Source organism: Nannobrachium achirus (genome assembly GCF_963921795.1).
Source record: "Nannobrachium achirus genome assembly, chromosome: 5".
NCBI lineage: Eukaryota > Metazoa > Chordata > Actinopteri > Myctophiformes > Myctophidae > Nannobrachium > Nannobrachium achirus.
Window position 1 is genome coordinate 18,111,029 of NC_137814.1, and position 23,384 is coordinate 18,134,412.

A 23,384-nucleotide genomic window follows, 5' to 3' on the forward strand; every position below is an offset into this window, starting at 1 on the left:
ATTATAATGGATAAGCCTATAAAACAAAACAGTTCACATGAACAATAGTGATGTAAAATAAGATATCTGAACGGCTACATTTATTTTATATACAATTAAATAGGGTGGCATAGCTCAGGGGTAGAAAAACCGTTATTAGAGCACAAAAGGTTACCGAAGGGTTCCCAGTTCGAATCCGGGCTCCCCCTGAGTTAATGTCGAAGAGTCCTTGAGCAAGACTCTGAACCCCTAATTGCTCCCGGTGAGTAGGTTGGTGCCTTGCATGGTTTCCTCCGCCACCGGTGTATGAATGGGTGAATGTAATGCACAATCTATGTAAAGCGCCTTGGATAAAAGCGCTATATAAATGCACCATTTACCATTTAAAATGTCATGAAACAGCACAGTTATATGGGGGGGGGGGGGTTCGCCCAGGCTTATCTTTCTTTCCGATCGCCAAAATGAGCCTGGGTTTCCGAGGCTAGCATAGCGATGACCCCTGCTGATCTGTTGTGTTGTATGATGAAAAGAAACATGCTGTCTTTTTTCCATGGCCACACAGACCATCCTGGAGGACGAGGTGGATGACCCGGTCTACCAGGTACGTCGCCCCCAGCTCTTGTTTTCACTTGTGATGAAGTCTTAAACCCCGATAATTAGAAGTAATTGATCAGTAATGCAGATAACCTTCGCCTGGTCACACCGATCTGCCGGCCCGAATGAATGGCTCATGATGATACTCCACCATTCCAGTAATACACGGTTAGCGATGGGACGATATGAACATGTCATATAACGATGGTTGTGACAATAGAAATCGCGATTTACGATATTTATCGCGATAATCAAAATCCGTTATCCTGGGGCTGAACATTTGCCAAAAAATAGCAGATCTACGAGCTCACAACGCGTCACAACGTGACGCGTTGTGAGCTTGTTGATCGGCTATTTTTTGGCAAAGACATATGATAGAGAGTGGAAAAAAGACTGTATCAAGTACGTATGTTATACGTACCTTTTACCAATTATAGAGGGTTTAAGTGGTATCGGATATGCAGCTCGGCAAATAAAAGGTGAATTGATCCCAGTGCATGACGGAGGACGGTATCGCGATAAATTACGTCTCTCGTGTTTTTTATCACGATAAACGATAATTATCACGTATCGTCCCATCCCTATATTACACAGTAGGCCATCCTAGTGGACGAGTGTTGCTCAACCATTCGACTTCCCATTTGCCGGCGCAGTGTCGTAAAACCATGCGTTTTTAAGTTGGTCTGTGTCAATGTCCCGATTTTTTCCCCCCTACCCCCCTCTCCCCCACCCCTCCGACCCCCAACTGGTTGTTATCCTTTTGACCCCCTCCCCCCCCCCCCCGGCATTTGGCTGAACCTGATTTTTTGTATTTGTTTGCTCACACTGAATACAGACAACACTAACTCTTACTACTCTGAATGTAACGTTCAGCGGTATGCCCCCTCCCCCCCCTCCCCCAAACACATCCTAAAACCATCTCTATTCTTTGTTCTGTAGCTTCTGTCGCAAGTGCGTTTGCATACCAACATTTCCATTCGCAGTTTTTTCTTTCTTTGTTTTGTTTTATTATTACGTTGATGTTGACTGACAGAAATACATGCGAAGCCCGCAGGGTGGACTCTTTCATCTGAGATCCAGAAATGAGACCCGGTGTTGAAACCTTGTATCTCCATATTTCAACTTTGAATGCCCCACTTCGTTGTGTAAGAAGAGTCTTGCGCAACATTTGCTATTTTCAAATTTTTTGGAAGAAAAAGAAAATGATGACGTCAAGTGGTTCCCCAGCAGCAGCCAGCCAGTCGCAGTTAGCAGCAGCCAGTGGTGTAAAGTAACTAAAGCCCCTATCATAGTAGGCACCGCGGTGATAAGCTATCCACCGCGGTGTAGTCTTTTTAAGTCATAAAACTACATCATTACGTCATTACTCGCGGTGAAGAGCTATCCACCGCGAGTCCCGACACATCTCTCTGTTTTTACTATCAGACAGATCGACCCATCACCCCGTTCACTGATTGGTCGATCTAGACCGGTCAGTCACAGTGATAGGACTTCACCGTGACTGACTATGATGGCCTCCACTTATATTTTCTCACTTTAGGTGGATAGCTTTACACCTAAAATTTGCGGTGAATAGCTCTTCACCTAGGACTCTGATAGAGGCTTAAGTTAATTTACTTGAGCACTGTAGGTATTTGTACTTGAGTGTGTCAAATCTCCAGTACTGTTACTTCTACTCCACTACATTTTGGATCCTATTGTATTTTTACTCAACTATTTATTTTAAAACATTAGTTACTAGCTACTTTATTTGCAGAAACAAATTATAATAAAACATACATAAACTATACTTTTACTAGAAATGTTATTACTTTTTCCACCACTGATGGCAGTACTAGAAAGCAGCCTCACACGCACGAGACGAGACACGGAAAAGGAGAAACACTGTCCCTCGACCATGTTGTCTCTCTCTCTTTAATTTGGATAGAGTTAGCTTGCTTTGACACAGAGAGAGAGAGAGAGGATTTCGCCACGAATGTCCGCAAAATTCGACACAAGAGCGAATAAATAACACCCGCTTTTTCGCCCCGCGGAAATTCGTGGCCGATGTGGAAGCTTGCATTGACATTGAGGTTAAAAAAAAAAGAAAAAGAAAATTATTCGCTTCGCAAATTCGCCCCCAGTGTGTAAAGACCTTAACAACTAACTTCAATAGCAGATATTTTTTGAATGGTTTGAGCATTTTTTCCCCCGGCGACACTGTAGAATACAGTGCATGTCCGTGTTCAAGATTGAACTGGATCTTACTTGAGATATGTGATGGATGTTTTTACAGTCACGCAAAATGTGTGGCCTAATATAAATCAAAATAATCCAAGCACATATAGCTTGCCGGAGTTGCCGCTTATTAGAGATGGAAATTCTAAACGGAAATGATGTTCAGATTACAGTTTTCAGGGGGATTTCAGCAGGTGTAGTTCCATTCAGACTCTAGCATTGGGAGATTGGGGGATAGTTGTCTGGCTACGCGACTATTGTTTTGGACATACAAGGTTTCAACTGGACAGTCACACAACATTTGTTAAGAAGTATAATATGGATCTCAAGTGAAGGTTCTGAGCCTTGGGTCTGTGTTTGTGGTGGAAATGGCGAGTATCACTGCTCATCTCGGTGAAGGGAGCCTTAATAGACCTCCACAGTATGATTATTTACAAACTTTTGTCTTGGTTATGATTTATTTTATTCTGACAAGATCTGTGCTGTAAGTATTACAGGTGCAACAGCTAATTGAATTAACCGATTTAAGTTTCATAATATCTAGAAATCTAGTTTCATAATAGCAAAAAAAAAGCCGATCTACAAGCTGAGCCTGTAGATCGGCTGTACAAAGAATAAAATAGGGCTTAAGTGGTCAATTTGACTAATCAATTCAGTTGTCTATAATTAAATACATTCTTTTTTGTGTCTATTCTTTGATAAGAAAAAAATATATATATATTTTTGATTATTTTAATTAACCGACGTGAGCAAGATTCAGTCGGTGAGAGATTCAAAATTCCACATTTTTGGTTAACCCACTAAAACTGCGAAAGTATCTGTCATTATAGATTTGTGCGTTGGCTATTCAAAAAATAGCAGATGTACACGCTCATCTGCTATTTTTGATACATTTTTTCAAAGATCTTGAAAGTGTGAGAACTGCTGATTTAGAAGGCACATTTGGTGGAACGGCCCTCAGGTCTTCATTGGTTAATTGCCTAGCCCTACTCCACAGTGACTTGAACTACTGCCTGACCTATATTCTACTTGTGCTCTCTCTTCTTCCCACCTCACTCTTTTCCTTTCTCTCATGCCTCCGTCTCTCTTTCCCTTTCTCCTCCATTCCGCTCTCGTCTCCCCATTCCTTGTGTTCGTTCTCCCTGCACCATTCTCAAACCATCCCTCACCACCCCAACCCCCTTCCAACCCCCTCTCTCTACTCTACCTCGCGTCAACTCTTTGTTTTGTGCACATGATATCTATCCTATCTCCATTTGGATCTACTCTTATCTCCATCTCATGGCTCTCTTACACCTCTTTGCCTTGCCAACTATACTTCTGTTCTGTAGTACATAGTGTTTGAGGCCGGACACGAACCCCTCCGCGGCCCCCAGTCAGAGGAGAGCGTTTATCAGGTACAAAGACAAGACCCACCCCCCCATGCCCCTTTCCCCTTCCTGTGAGAGATGCTGAAAATAGTAATAACCTCTTTATTGGTACACAACACTTTTTTTGTTAAGGTGCACTAGCCTAAGTACATTTATTTTGCTAAAAATAAGTGTCAAATATCTCTATACTCCTGCAGCAACCATTGCTGGTCTGTGACAGGGCTCTCCCTATATCTCTCTGGCTCTTTAGTGTACAGCAAATGCATTTTCAGGTTGGGATACCAACGTGATCCAATCAGGAGAGAGAACTCATACAGGATACAGGATAAAGAATTACAATTGGTCAGGATGACACAAAGAAGTGCAGCAGGCAAAAATAGGAACCGGAGCATTATAAAATTGAAGCTGATAGGTGTGTACTCTCTCCCGATTGGCTCAAATTGGCAACCCACCTAGAAATGTGCAGTATTTTCTGTTCATTAAAGCGCTGGAGAGACAAACACTCTGTTAGAAATGATTACGGTCAGACATTAACATTTTAACAAAGAATTATAATAAAATGCTTTGTTTTACAAAAAAAATTAAGAATCACTTATTACCTTTAATGAGGACAGAGAAAGCACTAATGCCACTGTAAATCAAAAACAGACAGAGTTGTAGAACATCCGTAAGAGATGTATTTTCTCTGCTGGTTCAACAGTACAGCGCCACTGGGTAAAGCAGGAAAAGGCCATTATCGTCGTTGTCGGGCGGAAACCTCGGATCTCCCAAGTTTCAAATGTGTACGTTTCATCGCGAAGTAAAGCCCTGCTTCATCAGACAAGGCCCTTGCACAAAAGTAGTGAAAACAGCAGATCTACAAGCACACAACGCCTCGCGGTGCGAGGCGTTGTGTGCTTGTAGATCGGCTGTTTTCACTAGTTTAAGTCATTTTTAAAATGATAAATGCAAAACGAACGGTTTCGGACGTACAAGGTTTCCACGCGACAACGACGTTACGTTAATATCCGACACGCTGCTGTATGATCTATGGCGGTAGAGCTCAGCTCTCGTTTAACATTTCAAAAAAAGAAAATGGAGGGAGGCAGCCTGTGTTTGTAAATCACACCGCGTGTCTGCTATTATTTTTCATTCAGGTGCCATAGTGCACAGTGAAGGTCGGTGCTTTTAGAAAAATGTATTCACCTAAAGCCCTGTGTGGCAGTACAGTCCCCCGTTTTTCAGATATCTACAACGTGACCTTTTTTTTGCTTCAGACTGTTTGAGGGGGACCAAACATACAATAGTACAGGACTCCAGGGACCGGTTGTGTGGTTTAATCCCTCCCTCTCTCTTTCTCTCTTTCTCTCTCTCTCTCTCTCTCTCTCTCTCTCTGCACCCTCCTCCCTTCTCTCCTTCTGTACCCCTCGCTCCTCTGAAGATGAAAGACGCAGGGGGAGATTAATCACCCTCCATGCCATTTGATCTCAGAATGATGCGAGATCAATAGACTGGAAGAAAACGTAGCCAAAAGCCGCCACGTCGCGGCCACTGTAGAAGGACGGAGAACGTTAGAGAGTTAACGCAGGCGATTGTTGACTGCACCTTAATAGATGAATGTGAGGAAAAATACACAGAGGAGAGAACAGAGCCGAGACATTTTCTCCGGTGTCAAGACGTTAGCCAGTTGAGACGTACCGTTGCAGAATAACAATGGCCTTTCCTTTAATACCCAATGAACCGGGGCGCACAATCTTCAAGCATTGTTTACGATCAATATTGATTTAAGTAGAATTGATTCAGTGGCAACAACTGTAGAATTTGCATAGCACCGTTGCTCTAAAAGACCAGGACGTATGTCTAGCAAAGGGAGGGAAAAAAAGTATTTGTATAGACTAAATCTAAATGGATGAGCAAAGCTTTTTCTCTGTGGAAAATAGATCAGTTCTGCAAGGTCTTGTTTTTTTTTGTTTTTTTTTAATAACCAACCAACCTTCACAAAAAATACAGAATGGTGTTTCTCACTTTACTTACTCTTCATTTGAATCGACCTCCGATCCAATGCAGGTCCCAACCAGTCAGCAGAAGGAAGGGATCTATGACGTCCCAAAGCGCCATTTCATGACTGTAGGTGTTTGTTTAGTTTTTTCTTTTTGTTTGTTTGTTTTCTATTCATTTGTCGCCATATCCTCCTAACGTGCAAGCCTCTCTGTGAGACCCTTTTGAAGTGAAATGCCTTAAAGCAGGGGTTTTCAAAGTGGGTGACGGGGCACCCTGGGGTGCCGCGACGGCAGTCTAGGGGTGCCGCGAGATCAGTTGATAATATTTGGAATGTATTTAGACACTAGAAAACATTTTTAGTATAATTTTAAACTTGAAGTACAAAGTTATTTTCAGTCAGTTCTATCAGAAAAATGGCTATTATCTCAACGGTTTCCTCGCAACATAATCACTGTCGGGCAGAAACCTCGTATCTCCAAGTTTCAAATGTGTACGTCTTTTGGTAAAGCAAAGCCCTGCTTCATACTGTCACACAAAACTGGTGAAAACAGCCGATCTACAAGCACACAACGCCTCACATTGCGAGGCGTTGTGTGCTTGTTGATCTGCTGTTTTCACTAGTTTAGTATATTTTATGGATTATAAATACAAAACGAATGGTTTTGGACATACAAGGTTTCCACCCGACAACAACGATATGCTATAAATAGAGGGTGCTGGGAGTGAAAATTATAATGTAGGGGTGCCTCGGATTAAAAAGAATATCTATGGGGTGCCCTGAGACAAAAAAAGTTTGGGAACCCCTGCCCTAAAGCCCCCTTTTCTCCCGTGTCCATTCACACAGACCCGTCTTGTGCCAGCCTCATTTGACATTTTCACTCTGGTCCGTTCAGCATTTAGATTCTGTCACTGCTATTACTCACAGCAAAGCCTCATTTGCTTTAGAGGTACTGTAGTTATTGCCCCCGGGAAAAACCCTGCAAAAGCTTTCCTGGGTGAGAAACGACTTGTGCCGGGGCTAAGCTGCATATCGCCGCTGTCGGGGACAGAAACCTCCTATCTCCACTTGTCACGCCTTTATGTTTCTTGGTAAATTAATGTCCTACTCCGTCATAGTGCAGTGTCACACGAAACGAGCAAAAACAGCCTATCTACAAGCTCACGGCGCGTCGCATGCCAATGCTTGGTGAGCTTGTGGATCTGCTATTTTTGCTATGTTGCAGGGGTCTTCAACGTTTTCAGGCCAAGGACCCCTTAGTTAAGAGAGAGAAGATGAAGCAGGGACCCCCACAACCGTATCATATATAGGCCTATTGTCATTGTTTGACAGCACAATCGTCAGTGTATTTTGAATTCATGTCAATTTGTGTTTTCAGATATTTAACCACTTGAACCGTCAATACTTAATAAACTTGACCTTTCACTCTGTACTTAGTCTGCTCTTTTCCCCCTCTACTCTAGAGCTCTTTGCCGATCTGCAAGCTCACAACGCCTCACGCTGTAAGACGTTGTGAGCTTTTAGATCTGCTATTTTTGGCTAAAGTTCTCAGAATATGGATGCTAGGGGGTTCAAGTGGTTAATATAAAAAAGGAGAAAAAAAAGTTTCTATCACTCAAAGATTTGGAGGACCCCCTGTAGTAACTCTGAGGACCCGCTAGGTGTCCCGGACTCCCTGTTGAAGACCCATGCTATATTGGAAACGCTTTGAAAGTGAAAGGGGTTATGTCTGTCTGTGGATTTTATTGAACCAATGAAAAACATTAAATTAACACAAGCTTGTGATTAAATAATAACTTCATTGGAGTCATTGGAACACAGCTTTTTTCTAAAGTTAACCGTTTTGGACATACTAGGTTTCCCCCCCGACAGTCAACGACTTGGCGACTTTTCTCTGATCATGATGAAACGACGCTAAATCAGTCACACCTCGCCCGCTCAAAGACACAAGACTAATTGATTGGTCAACCAAAGTTGGACGTGTCGCCAATTTCACAGGACATTAGGGAGGCAGGCTCGGCGTGCAAATCCAATGTCACGCGGGAATCCGAAACGTGACGGGATCAGATGGCTTGGACAGTTACATTATGATGACTCTGTTGGTCCAATCAATGGGGTATATATACTTTTAATGCACTGGTTCTCAACCTGTGGGCCGGGACCCACAGGGGGGTCCCCAAATTATTTTTGGGGGGGTTCCCAGATGATTAACTTAATGTGCAACATTGTTTTCTCACTCAACTGTAAACAAACCCAACATAAAGTTTAAGTTTATAGAGGGTATCTGCACGTTCCTAAAGTGACAATTTAAGGACTTTTTAATACCTCTAAAATTACAAATTAAACATCGGCCAAATTGACAAATATTAGAGGCAGAGTTGTGAAAATGGCCGATCTACATGCTCACAACGCCTCGCAATGGAACCCTGTTATACAAAATGTAATGCCTCAACTCTTAGTGCTCATCGGGATGGGGGGGGGGGGGGGGGGGGTCCCACTTCCCAGTTAAAATATGATTATTTTGGGGGTCGCGGCCTGAAAAGGTTGAGAACCACTGACTGTTATAATGGACACAACAAATGGGAGGTTGGGCCGTCATCCACAGAGGTGACCAGAAGAGGTTTGTACGTGGAGTGGGCGTGTGGTGTTGTTGAGCTTGCATGCAGTGTAGTCACAGCTACATGCAATCAAATCAACAGACTCTAATCCAAGGCTCATAAACAGCCGTACCTAAATAGACAGCAATATATTTTCAGCAGCAAACTCATTTAGTCCGGTAAATGGCACAACAAAGTGCTGCTGTCTTTTTCATTTCCCTGCAAACTGAAAATGTATTTCCGTCTACTACTACCGGGGCTGTAGATTTCACGAGTCCTCCTTCCACCATCGCAGTGACTTTTCTTATTATTTTTTTTCTTCCTTCTGTCGCATCTCTCAAACCCATAAATCAAAACATTTATTCAAGTCTATTTGCGTGGGGGAAGATTTTCCTCGTGGCGAAAACAGCCCTTGCAAAGTGCTCCCGCTCTTTGCCGCTTGTTTGCTTGTTGCTCCGCATATCAAACAGATATAGTGCGCTGGCACGGCCTATCACAACCCAACAGCCCCCATGCTAGCAGAAGTGTCAGCGCTACTGCCATATCTCTTAAGTGTTACTGTTTGTCTGTTCATTCAGTTGGAGCTTTTTCCCCCCTGACGAGTGTCAGTCCAATTGAGGGGAGACCTCTGTGTAGAATATATATGCTTACTTAACTCCTGACTCTTTTATCAACCTTTTGTTTTGTCAAGTGAATATACAGTACCGAGGAACCCTTAGATGTCCTAGCTCGTTCCAAGTGGACCCTCTCCCCTCCTTTTTCTCAGCAACGCTGATCCCATTCAGTACTCTTATTTACATTGTTATTCTTTTCAATTAAATTCATCATCATTCGTCATGTGTTTGTGAACTTGTGTATTTACACCATGGATTCATAGTCTGCTTATGCATGGCGCCACACACCGGGAACTTGCAATTCATGCAACTTATCCATTCAATATCCATCTGCTGTAGCATAGGGGAAAACAGAGGTGGACGTATATTCTTATAGGACAGGGTGGGGTGGTCGGCATCAGGGTGCTTCCTCGTCTAGATGCTCATTCATTCATTCATTCATTCATTGCAATCGAACATAATCCTAGCTATATACGCGGAGCGGGAATCAGCATGACAATGCGTCACAGGGCTCTCGAGGGCCCTCTTGATTGGCAGACATAAGAATATCTAATCAGCGCGTGTTTTATTGGGCTTGAATAGCCTTTTACCAATCCAATTATAGCCGGCAATGTGGGATTCATTTTAGATCCATTTTCTGATAATGAAACCGGGGATGGGAGGCAGTTGTTTCTCGCCGTCCTCGATACGACTGTCGTCGTGACTATATTGAATATATTTCTTCCCCGCCACAACCACCTTTCCACCCACCCACACAATTGCCACATAACCCTGTGTTGAAGTGTCATGACTGTGCAAACCTAGTGTCATCACTTTGCCATGAAATATCACTTTAGTGTGCGTGTGCGTGTGTGTGCGTGTGTGTTTGCGTGTGCGTGCGTGTCTCTCTCTCTGTGTCGCTCTCACTCTCACACTCTCTCTTTCTCTTCTTTCCTCCGGGGTGCGAAATGCAGAACATCAACCACTTTGATCTTTTCGGCGACATGTCCACTCCCCCCTCGGTGAGTACACCAACGGCCCGGATGAAAAGCGCTACCCTTCCTTGCCTTCAAGGCATTCTGACGCTGAGAATGCCATTAGTGAAATGATTGGATTGGGACTGGAGTGTCAAATGGATTTCATAGAGTTTTGTGGAAACTTACACCAGTCCCGCATTACCATTCATATTCTGTCTTTAACGTCATATCTTTAACCCATTTAGAACGGGTACACATTATTGTGTATCATTATTTTATGCTTTAACTATTGAAAAATAGCAGATATACAAGCTCGCAGCGCGGCACTCCGAGCTTGTAGATCTGCTATTTTTGAAAAATCGTGAAAATTAGAATTTTTACCCGATTCTATAAGTGTCTTTTGAATCCTTCTAAGGTTTTTTGAAAAACCTATGTTTCTATGTCTATGTCTATGTCAATCTGGCCAGCCATCGTCAAAGAAAAGGTCCTTTTCACTTAACTGGAGCTCAGTTAGTCTGTTCTTGAGAGACTACTATGTATGTCAGTGAAGGACCCCCAAACTGATATTTATTTGGCCACGGACCCCCATCTCAAAATATCTAGTTCCAGGGACCACCCAGAGGCAAAATTTGAGTTACAAACGTTCGCTTACATATACATACATACATACATACATACATACATACATACATATATTCAAAGATTTGCGCACATTTTCACAACTTTCTCAAAAATAGCAGATCTACAAGCTCGCAGCGCGGCACTCAGTGCCGCGCTGTGAGCTTGTATATCTGCTTTTTTTCAATAGTTAAAGCATAAAATAATTATATAATGTGTACCCGTTCTAAATGGGTTAACATATTGTATTCCATCACGCGGCGCCGGCAGGCAATTTCCAGCGACCTCCGGTCGCGCGGCAATAAAGACTCTAATCAAATCTCTGATAATTGTATTCTACAAGGACAATAGTAGTGGTGGCGTTGCCATCATGACAGCAACACGGGGATATTAATTTACTCAATAACCTATTTAATACAGGAGAGGGGGAGATTTCTATAGTGACTTTGCCTCGACTTTGATGGCGACTCGCGCTTGTGACGTGACTGTGCGTGCGTGCACGTGTATTATAGTATAACGTCATTGTCGGATGGAAACCTTGTATGTCCAAAACCGTTCGTTTCGTATTTATCATCTAAAAAATGTGCTAAACTAGTGAAAACAGTCGATCTACAAGCACACAACGCCTCGCATCACGAGGCGTTGTGTGCTTGTAGATCTGCTGTTTTCACTAGTTTTGTGCGACGGTCTTGTATGATGAAGCTTTAAAAACGTATACATTTGAAACTTGGAGATACGAAGTTTCTGCCCGACAAATTCTATAGTAGAATTTGAGAAGTATACATTGTGAGGACCGTTCCTCCTGGTCCTTACAAGATAAATGCTTGTTTTGTGGTAAAAGTAAATAAATGAACGAAGATGTTTGCTTACATTTAGGAAAAGCTTCAGGTTAGGGTGAGGTTTTTAGAGGTTAGAGTTAGGGGTTGGAGTTATGGCTGATTTATGTGTAGTTGTGCGCTGGTGTCGTAACTCTGGCTTTAGGGTTATGCTTAAAAATTGCTTTTTTTCTTTCTTTTTTTTGTTGTTAAGTGCTGTAGCCTGAAGAAGGTCACCAGTGACTGAAACATTGCCTCTGCGTGAAATAAATGTACTCCTGTGCCGTGCAGTTCGGCAGTGTGCGGGGCGTATTATTTAATTATTGATGTGCACTTGTTTGCCTACGCACCTGCTTTTATTCTAAGTGTGCGAAAGTTTTTCTCAAAGATGAAGTGCTGTCCTAAAATGTGGATCTCCTCACAACAGTGTTGATTTTGATCACTAAAACAATGACGAAAACAAAATAAAAACGAAACAAAAACTAATTGTTATGATGACTAACATTAGGACAAAATAATTTATTATTTTTCGTTTTGACAAAACTAGACTAAAATGTTAGGGAGGGACTAGTTGAGATTAAATCCAGTAGAATTAAAAGACAAGTCATTTTATGGTTGCGCTTGGGTGGCTCTCTGAAAATAGCCGACAAGCTCACACGTTGTGAGCTTGTAGATCAGCTATTTTCAGCACGAAAAACCATGTGTAAAATAAACAGTTTTTTCGACACCATCGAGGCCTGCCGTAATACATTTTTGTCAACAAAATCAACTGTTGATTTAGTCAAATAAAATCGTATGATATTTAGTTCTGGACTAAAACGAAAGCTTTTCAGACTGGGGGTGCCCGCTGGCCTTCTGGTCCAGGCGCATACCACTTAGGCATGGATGCCTGGCGGCGTCGCCGGTTCGATTCCCGATCTGGATGACCTTTGCCACATGTCACTCCCCGTCTCTCCCCCATTTCCTGTCAGTCTACTGTCCTATAAAGGCATAAAAGCACAAAAACAAATCTTAAAGCTATACTGTGTAAGTTGCTCACCTAGAGGTCAGTAGCTCTATAGCAAACCGCGGTCGCGGTCGCGTCTTTTGGCCGTTTTTCGCCGCGGACCACCCCCGCGTCTGCCTCCACCTCGCCGAGATCTATTTTTAGAGGGGTCCCTGGTTCCTGTGCGTTCAGGCATTCCGGAGAAACGGACTCCTTCGCTGAGTAAATGCTGTTGTTATGTTGAGGCAAGCTACGCGGGCGCCTACAAATATGGCCGCCGTATTGTGATAGGACCCCACTTCAAGATGCGCTGTGATTGGCCGGCAGTGTATAACCCTCGCTGTGATTGGCCGGTAGTGTATGATGACGCAATTTTGCCGCGAAATTCTCCCCCCCTCACGGCTCATAGAAAACATATAAAGAGAAGGCTTCAGAAGCTGAAAATAACGGAGTGGGTGTCCTAAAACTTAAGCGATTTAACAGTTAGGACAATTTTAAGATTTGTTTTATAAACAAAGTTACATGGTATAACTTTAAATACATATATATATATATATATATATATAACATTTCAGACTAAAATATGACTGAAACAAAATGAAATGTTGTTCAAAAGACCATGACTATAAAAACTAAATCAAAATTTGCTGTCAAAATCTACACTACCTCACAAGTATGCTAATACAAACGTGTGTGTGTGTGTGTGTGTGTGTGTGTGTGTGTGTGTGTGTGTGTGTGTGTGTGTGTGTGTGTGTGTGTGTGTATTTCCTTCCAGATGCCCCCATCACCTGCCAACACCCTGGACCCCAGCAGGAGCCATCGCCAGCAGCAGCAGCAGCAGCAGCAGCACCCGGCTGCAGAGATGTACGCCCCGTTCAGCCCCACGTCCGTGCCGTCAGGTAACTATCGGCACGTCTTCCGATGCGGTTGTTGGAGAAGTAATGGCGGTGTCCTCGTTTTCTCAGTCTTGCATTCAGCCAATGATAATGCAGCAGGCAGGACGGCGCTTAGGTTAGGAGAATTGCGTTACTATAAAATATCACGCCTCAGTGGAAGCACAGGTTGCTGATGTCCCGTCTTTCTCCTCCCTCCAGGGTACATGACCATGGGGCCGGTGCAGGCCGCCCAGTGGGCCCAGCAGCCTTTCCCTGGCCAGGCTCAGACCCTGGCCTTCCCAGTGGCTCAGGTACGCTGTTCATTCTGTCCTCTAAAACAGGGGTTTTCAAAGTGGGTGACGGGGCACCCTGGGGTGCCGCGACGGCAGTCCAGGGGTGCCGCGAGATCATTTGATAATATTTGGACACTTGAAAAAATATTTAGTATCATTTTAAACTTGAAGTAAGTACACAGTTATTTTCAGCCAGTTCTAACCAAAATGGCTATTGGCTCAACGTTTTCCTCGCAACATAATCACTAAAATATCATTACTGTCAGGCAGAAACCTCTGTCGCACAAAACTAGTGAAAACAGCCAATCTACAAGCAAACAACGCCTCGCATCGCAAGGCGTTGTGTGCTTGTAGATTGGCTGTTTTCACTAGTACATTTTATAGATAAAAAAATACAAAATGAACGGTTTTGGACATAGGCGTACATGGTTTCCACCCGACAACGATGATATGCTATAAATATAAGGTGCTGGGAGTGAAAATTATAGTGTAGGGGTGCCTCAGATTAGAAAAATATTTATGGGGTTCCCTGAGACAAAAAAGTTTGGGAACCCCTGCTCTAAAACCATGACGAAACATGTTCAGCGACTACCCTTTTCACTGATGAAAAACATCATTGCTTTTTTTTCATAAATATTGACAATTTAAATAATTCAGTCAACAAAACTAGACCAAATTGTGCTTGTAGATTGGCTATTTTCACTAGTTTAGATTGTTTTTTAAATGATAAATACAAAACAAACGGTTTTGGGACATACAAGGTTTCCACCCGACAACAACGATATGTCTAAAACCGTAATGACATTTTATTCAAAAGACTCTTAAATAGGGGATGGAGCTCAAAACAAGGGCCTGCTGCTACAAACTCGATAACAAATGTATTGAGTACCCGGTATCAATAAGCTTTGGGCTTATCAAGATTGTTATCGAGCATAGTGGCCCATGATGTCATGTTTAAACAATCAAGATAAGATGCGATCAAGACATTATTACAGTACTTAATGATATTTATTCATAATATTTGTTACTTTTGTCACTGTCATCTTCATAGATGGTGGTCAGCCACTAACTCACAGTCACAACAACTGGCCAATATAAAAAGATACCAGTTCTGAATTTGTCGCAAAATATTAGAAAACGCTCAATAGTGGGCTCGATAAAAGCCTGGTTCGATTGATAAGTTGCTCATTATCAATAAAAATGTACGAGCTCCATCCCTACTCTTAACCAATCCAAACCACTGCTCAGGTCCTCCCTGGTGGTCAGCCGGTCATCTGGAGCCAGAACATCTTCCCGGCCACGCAGCAGCAGTGGGCGGCCATGGCGGCCTACATGCCGGGGGGCCACCATGCCATGCTGCAGGGCCTGGTGCCCATCACCGCCGTGTGCCCGCAGGCCGCCGGCCACGACATGTCGGCGCCCTCCTCGGCCATCGGCAGCCCCCAGCACCACGGCCCCCACGACCCCGCCCTCTTCCAGAGGCAGCTGAGCCTGGGAGGCAGGGAGGGCATGCTGCTCAGTGGGGACTACGACGCCGGCGAGGGTCCTTCCACCTCTGGAGCCGGAGGTGAGTGTGAGGGTTGGTGGTGGGAAGCAGTGGTGCAACGTAAACTACAGTATAACTTGACCACTTAAATCCCATAATGGTTGAGTGGTAGCTCCTCAGGGCTCTTTGCTTAGTGTCTGTTTGGTTTTCTGTTCTTGTAGGGAAAGCTTTTGCTGAATGTAGCCGATTGATAAGCTCACGGCGCTTGTCCATGTGCTATTTCCGGCAAAAGCTTTCCCCATAATACGGACTCTGGGGTTTGAGTATTGTCTGCTTCATCAGAGCAGACAATGCTCTGATGAAGGCTCAGACGAAACGTGCGAGTGTTTGTTTATTGGTGTGTGCCAGTAAAAAAGTGGAAATGTGGGTACTTTGTCCTCCAATTTGGGATGTGTTACCTTTTGGCGATTTTTTTTTTCTTCAATTCCTATTTTTGATACATATAGAGTGTTTCTCTCCAGCTCTTAAACAGAAAATACATTTTCAGGTACAGTAGGTGACATTTCAGCCAATATCAATTTCATTTTTATAGTGTTCCAGTACCAATTTTGTCTGTTCATTTCTTTGTGTCATCACTTCCATTGTGTCATCCTGAGTTCTCTCTCCTGATTGGATAAAATTGGTATTTACCCTAACATGGAGACTCCTGTTACTGAACCAACACTCTGTAGCAATGAGTACCATCAGAACATAGAGATATTTAAATCAGGAAAGCATCTATGTCACTGTGTTAAAAGCTCACGGCGCTTCACTTCGTGCCGCGCTGCGAGCTCGTGCATTTGCTATTCTTGAATTTTGGTATTGAACGAGTTGAATAGAAAAACGTTGAATGCTTTTGAAAAAGTGCCTTTCCTCCCCCGACCACTGCAGGAGGCATGGTGTGCGGCCTGGCGTCGGCGGGAGTGAGCAGGTGTGGCACGCCGTGCATGGTCAGCATCCCTCCGGACGCGCTGACCTGCGGGACGCAGTGCATGGCGGGCATGGTCCCTCCTGATACGCTGCCCTGTGGCACACCGTGCATGGCGGGCATGGTTCCTCCCGACACCCTGCCCTGTGGCACACCGTGCATGGCGGGCATGGTTCCTCCTGACACCCTGCCCTGTGGCACACCGTGCATGGCGGGCATGGTTCCTCCCGACACCCTGCCCTGTGGCACACCGTGCATGGCGGGCATGGTTCCTCCTGACAACCTGCCCTGTGGCACACCGTGCATGACGGGCATGGTTCCTCCTGACAACCTGCCCTGTGGCACACCGTGCATGGCGGGCATGGTCCCTCCCGACACCCTGCCCTGTGGCACACCGTGCATGGCGGGCATGGTCCCTCCCGACACCCTGCCCTGTGGCATCCCTCCGGACACGCTGGCCTGCACTCAGCTGCAGCCGTCAGCCTCGGCCAACCAGGAGGAAGAGGACCTGGACCTCTCCAGGATGACCCTGAGCCCCGGCACCTCCACGTCGCCGTCCTCTGACTCACGTAAATGTTTTCCTACTTTTACCTTAACTGTTTCCGCCTAAAGAACGTCACAGGAACGTGAGCAGCAGGACAGAACCATAGGGGGGACACAACCAACCACGGCATGCATACAGCACTGTTTCCGCCTTAAACAACGTGGAGCACACACAGTCAGTGTGCAGCAAGACAGACACAACACACAGACACAACCACAGCACGCACTAGCACGTTAGCTTATGTTCTCAACATAGCAAGGGTGGTTTAAAAGGCTATCTAAAAGAATTAAGAGTGGCAGCCGAGCTGGCGTTTATGTAAATACTGTATATTGCGTCGCAAACACTGAGAACGGAGTGCAGGGACGATCGAGTACGATGCCATTTGAGCATGCACGCACGGCTGTAGGCTATTTACTTTACTGCATGTAATCACAGGTAGCGAGGCAGGCGACGGGTCCATTTTTTGACGGGCGGGGCGGATCTGCTTTAGATTTTTATATAATCATGGGTAATGGGTCGGTCCGCAGATCTGATTAATGACGGGCGGGGCAGGCGCGGTTGTCAAAATTGGACCTGTGCCGTACTCTGCTTGGTGGCACTAGTTTTGGCCAAGAATAAATAATTACCTTCTAAATTATTACTTTTCAGACTTTTTCTTACTTCAAAATTGTTCAACACTTTCCCATTTTTAATGGGTAAAAAAAAAACGATTCCTTTTTTTTTATGTTGTCAAAAATAGTAGATCTACAAACTCACAGTGCATCTATTTTTGGATTTTGTCTAATTTACCCAAGATAGGTACTCCAGGGTTAACCCATTCAATCCGGGAAATCATCTGATCTTGCTCATTTTTATTTGAGCTATTTACAGTATACAAACATGATTTATATTAGAAGACATTTTTAGAATCGGTCTCAGGTCTAAAACGGTTTTAAATTAAATTATTATTTTATCAAATATAAACATCAAACAAGTCTTTTTCCTATGAGAGATGAGAGTGGAATCTGCATTCCGCCAATGCATTCCAAGGGGGTGGTTTTCCCAAAAGGAAAGTAGTGTATGTTTACTGTAAAGTTGAGTTCCCGCTTCTGATCTGAAGCAGGGATAAAATGATAAAAAGAAACAGAGAATGACCAGAGGGGAATATCAAAAGCACACAGGCTGGACCCCCCTCCCCCTCCTCCTCCTCCTCCCCCCCTCCTCCCCCCGTCCGACCCTGGAAAGCACCTTCATAATGGGTGGAATTGAATTTGCTGGCTGGAGCTCCTGGGACGCCGTGGGACAGGTCACTGCGGCCAGGCGTCCCGATGGCAAACAATCAATGATCAATTCCCTCAGTGACCTTTATTGTTTAGTCTGGATCAGTGGCGTCAGTTCAGAAAAAGCTAAGGTATGGCAACATGACTGGTGTCTTGCACGCGCGCCTTCGCGCGCGTGCAAGACACCAGTCTTGTTGCCATACCTTAGCAACAGGCATATTTTATTTTGAGAAGAAGTACATATAATATATAATTATATATACCTATAATATAATTATAATACCTTGTTAAAGTGACCATTTTGTAAAATTTTGCATTTGTAGTTATTTCACTGTAATTTACCAACATAATAACCCGCACGGAGAGACGAAGAGACATTCATGGATTCATATTTAGAACTAACTTTTATCTTCCCCCCTGGACCCAGGGTATGGCAGCTGCATACCCCTGCCATACCCAATTGACGCCCCTGGTCTGGATTTCAGCCAAGCAAGCCCTGCTAGACTAACCCCAACATGGGCTGCGAGTAATATACAAAAGATTTTTTTTTAAAAGACGAAAAAAAACGAAAGAAAATATTATTATTATGAAAGTATTTCATAAATAAAATAAAAAAATAGAATAAAAAAAGAAAAACAATTAGTAAGTAGTGAAAATAGCAGATTTGACAAGCTTGTGGCGCGAAGCGACGCGTTATGAGAATATGGTGAAGTGACAATTTAAAGACTTTAAGATCTTTTTAATACTAAAAGGAGGCAAACATTTAGAAAATAGCAGATCTACAAGCTCAAAACAACACGCAACTGTATTGCATCAACTCCTACAATTCCAAGTGCTTGTCAGGGTGGGGGTTCCCCAGTTCAAATGTGATTATTTTGGGGGGGTCAAGAGCCTGACAAGGTTGAGAAGCACTGCGCTAGATCAGCATGCCGAATTCAGAATGACATTGTATTTTAGTATGAGCGTTTCAAGAAGCATGAAATTTGGCACACAGTTAGAACATGCCATATGGAACATTTTTGGCTATAGGGGCATCGCAGATTTGTCTTGGGAAACTTGTGGGAAAATAATACAAAAAATCTAACCTCGGTTCGAAGTGAACTTTTATTCTATGTGTTCTAGAGCTATGAACTCTGTGATCTATACATTCATCCAATTCTGAATGAATGAATGATTTTATCTGGAGGGCCGAATTGTCATGTGAAGCTTGACCAATCCTCAAAGTATGGTCTCATTGGACATTTTTAATCATCCAATCATCAGACCGGGACGGACGTTACATACATATTCTGGATGTACGGGACAGATAAAACCTGTTCATTCTGGACTGGAATGATCATATATGGACATGAACGGGACACACATGGGACACACACGGGACACACATGTACGGGACAGATAAAACCTGTTCATTCTGGACTGGAATGACCATATATGGACATGAACGGGACACACAAAGCCACTCCTTGGAAGTGGCTTTCACTGCTTCAAAAATAAATATGCTTTAAGTAGCATGTGAGGGGTCAAACTAGGTGTTTTTCAGGATTCTGAATCCAATGCAAGCATTTGTTTTGCACGAAAAACATTCCTTTCCGAGAAATATGGCCGCCACAAAACTGTGAAAAGTGATGACTCATCACTAAACCATAGTTTTATGGGGTCCATTTTTAGCCCAAGGAATGTTTTTCCTGCAAAACAAACGTTTGCATTGGATTCAGAATCCCCAAAAACACCTAGTTTGACCCCTCACATGCTACCTAAAGCATCTTTATTTTTTGTATTATTTTACTCTATAGTAAAGTCTGTGAGAGCCCAACTTTGATTGGCCCCCACAAGTTTCCCAAGACAAATCTACGATGCCCCTATAGCCAAAAATATGGCATGTTCCAACTGTGTGCCAAATGTCATGCTTCTTTCATAAAGTGCACGATTCCATCAAAATACTGCCCGAAATGCCTGGACTATTTGTGAAAGTAGCCGATCTATACAAGCACACAACGCCTCGCGATCTGCTATTTTTTCAACTGTTGCGTGTTGTTTTGCAGCGTCAACACCAGCTCCACAGCAGAGCTCCTCGTCAGACTGCCCCCCCTCCCAGGGCAGCGACCCCCCCACAGACCTGACCCCCGTAGACCCAGAGGCCACGCCTAACGCCGCCAAGGACGACCAATCGGTGAGCTCCCTTCATCGAGCCATGCAACGAGATCAAACAGATGGATGGGTTTTCTAAGCTATCTTGAAAGAACCGGCCCTCAATAAAGCTCATTATAGAGGGTATGCGCATGCATAAAGCGAATGACAAATCGAGTGGCAAATCGAGGGGCAAAGTGAGTTTAACATTGTTTAATGCAATCAGATAGGACTTTTCTTTTTAGTTGTATGGGCTGTCAAACTAGGTTTTTTTTTGCCACTCAGTAGGCGTTATCACATAACTGATGATGATGTCTCTATTGGATGGCAACATTTTCCGTCTACTGGCTCTGTGTCTCAGAGGAGGGCTGTGGACAGTCCCGACACCTGCCTACCAGTGGGCATCATCAGTAGGCAGTTTCTTTTTTAAATTGTTTTATTGATTTAGTTAGCTTTAGTGGCTTCTATTCCAGCATGCCATACACTTTCCAAGATAGTCGGGGGCCTTAGGGAGATAGAATGGTAATTTCGTGCTAATCAGTCTAAAAGCGCCAAATTTTGCCCAGGGCATGCTCTAGTGATTTAGCTATAGGGCGCCCGAGTCGGCGACCTTCGGGGTTGCCACAGCGGCCAAATCAAGTTGGGCTCCCATCGACTTTCTATACAGGAGGAAAATACCCAGAAAAACATTTTTTTTTCTGGGTATTTAAGGTAGGATGTGAGGGGTCTGACTAGGGGTTTGTCATGATGCTGAATCCATTGTAAGCATTTTTTGCACAAAAAACATTCCTTGGGCTACAAGTGGCCCCAGAAAATGATGGTTTAGTGATGAAAAGTGATGAGTCATCACTTTTCACAGTTTTGTGGGCGTTCTGGGGCCATTTGTAGCCCAAGGAATGTTTTTTGTGCAAGACGAATGCTTGCAAGCCCTGGGTTACATCTGTGCAAAATGTTGCACTTTTAGACTGATTAGCATGAAAAATCCCTAAGGCCTCCGACTAAGATGAGAAGGCTGTAGTTTCTATTGGCTCGGAATCCACATGAGGATGTCATTGGTAGGCAGGTTTCTGAATTGTCCACAGCCCACCAATGAGACACAGTGCGAGTGAGTGGACGGAAACGGTGCCGTCTTCGGCCGAGCATCAGTACTTACGACCAACCATATCGTTGTTGTAGGGTGGAAACCTTTTATGTCCAAAACCGTCGGTTTTGTATTTGTCATTTTAAAAATGATTTAAACTAGTGAAAACAGCCGATCTACGAGCACACAAGGCGTTGTGTGCTTGTAGATCTGCTGTTTTCACTAGTTTTGTGCGACAGTCTTGTGTGATGAAGCAGGGCTTTGCTTTGCGAAACATTCAAATTTAAAAACTTGGAGATACGAGGTTTCTGCCCGACAGCGTGACGATATGAAGGTGATGGGCGAATGGCTCCAGTGGCTCAGAATGGTTCAGCTCATGGTACAGAACGTCTGAACGTTTGTCCCCGTCTGTCTCAGGAGCCCGCTGTCCCCGGGACCATGTCCCCACAGCCCTGCGAGGTCCCACCGGATCCTCCCGAAGACCACACCTGTCCACAGGAAGACAGCTAAGAGAGCAGTGCATTCTGGGTAAGGGTGCAACTAGCGAATCAAAGGTTTTCATGCGTGACACCGTTGTCCATCCATCCATCCATCTTCAACCGATTATCCGGAATCGGGTCGCGGGGTAACAGTTCCAACTGAGACTTCCAGATTTCCTTATCCTGAGCAACTTCCTCCACTCCCTCAGGGGGTATACCGAGGCATTCCCAAGCCAGTTTGGAGATGTAATCCTTCCACCTGGTCTTTGGTCTGCCACGGGGTCTCCTCCCAGTGGGACGTGCATCGAGGACTTTCCTAGGAAGGCGCTCGGGAGGCATCCGTACTAGATGCCCGAACCACCTAAGCTGACTCCTTTCCAAGTGTAGGAGCAGCGTTTCTACTCCAAGTCTCTCTCGGGTGACTGAACTTCTCACCCTATCTCTAAGGGTACTCTCTAAGGGTCTCTAAGGAGACTTCCTCAGACCAGCCACCCGTCTGAGGAAACCCATTTCGTCCGCTTGCACCCGCGACCTTATACTTTCGGTCATGACCCACACTTCATGACCATAGGTGAGAGTAGGAACGAAGATTGCTCGGTAGACAGAGAGCTTTGCCTTCCGGCTCAACTCTTTTTTTCTTCACAACAGTGCGATTTAGCGACTGCAAAACCGCTCCTGCTGCTCCGATTCTCCGGCTGATTATAAAGCTGTGGCTCATTGTTCCGTCAATATATAAAAGATATTAGAAACCACACTCTTCTTGATCATTGGATTAATCTGAGAAGGTTATTTGATCGACTAATCGCTATGAAAATAATCAATAGCCGTAGCTGCTGAGTCTGTGTTCCCGCCTCTTCTTCTCTTTCATCTACCTTCTCTGTCTTTTCGTCTCCTCTTCTCTCTCTCCCCTGCTCTCTGTCACTCCCTCCCTCTGTTCCTCATCCGTCATCTTATTATCTCCTGGTTGTGTGTGCACTGTATTGGCACTCCTTGAAGCCTTGCTTCATCATTCCACGTTATTTACCGGGCGGTGGGTGGGTGGTGTGTGTGTGTGTGTGTGTGTGTGTGTGTGTGTGTGTGTGTGTGTGTGTGTGTGTGTGTGTGTGTGTGTGTGTGTGTGTGTGTGTGTGTGTGTGTGTGTGTGTGTGTATGCATGTATGTATGCATTTATGTATGTAGGCTATATATATATATATGTATGTATGTACTGTATGTATATACCAGTAATTTCCCTGGCTGTATGCTTATTTATCATTTGTCATTTGTCACTGTGTCTCCTTTGCCCTTGCGGCTCGGTGGTTCGTTGCCAGCTGGAAGAGCCTTGGCTTAGTTTAAGGCTTTTCTGCCGCTGTGCCCCCCTTCCCTTGCGTCATCCAATCACCAGTAACACCGCATTCACAGTAAAGAAGGCACAACGTTGCCACCCGGTGGCCAGTGTTCATAACTGCACAACTGATGTAGTAGACAAATGCAGGACTGAATCCACCATGCATGCTGCTGTCTTTTCCAGGGGATGGAACGCCTCGTGGCCTAGATACAAGGCTCAT

General features: G+C 44.3%; 1 protein-coding gene across 1 annotated transcript in view; it reads left to right on the forward strand.

Annotated features, from left to right (window-relative positions):
- The window catches only part of dab1b (DAB adaptor protein 1b), a gene marked incomplete at both ends in the record, with an annotated part of 69,464 nt that extends 47,596 nt beyond the window's left edge, over positions 1–21,868 (forward strand). Inside the window, 10 exons of the mRNA XM_080725590.1 lie at positions 542–580; positions 4,122–4,187; positions 6,207–6,266; positions 10,303–10,350; positions 13,499–13,622; positions 13,818–13,909; positions 15,140–15,458; positions 16,308–16,913; positions 20,193–20,320; positions 21,776–21,868. Coding sequence (XP_080581716.1) covers positions 542–580; positions 4,122–4,187; positions 6,207–6,266; positions 10,303–10,350; positions 13,499–13,622; positions 13,818–13,909; positions 15,140–15,458; positions 16,308–16,913; positions 20,193–20,320; positions 21,776–21,868 — 1,575 coding nt within the window. The remainder of the gene's footprint in view (positions 1–541; positions 581–4,121; positions 4,188–6,206; positions 6,267–10,302; positions 10,351–13,498; positions 13,623–13,817; positions 13,910–15,139; positions 15,459–16,307; positions 16,914–20,192; positions 20,321–21,775) is intronic.
- Between the last annotated feature and the right edge of the window lie 1,516 nt (positions 21,869–23,384).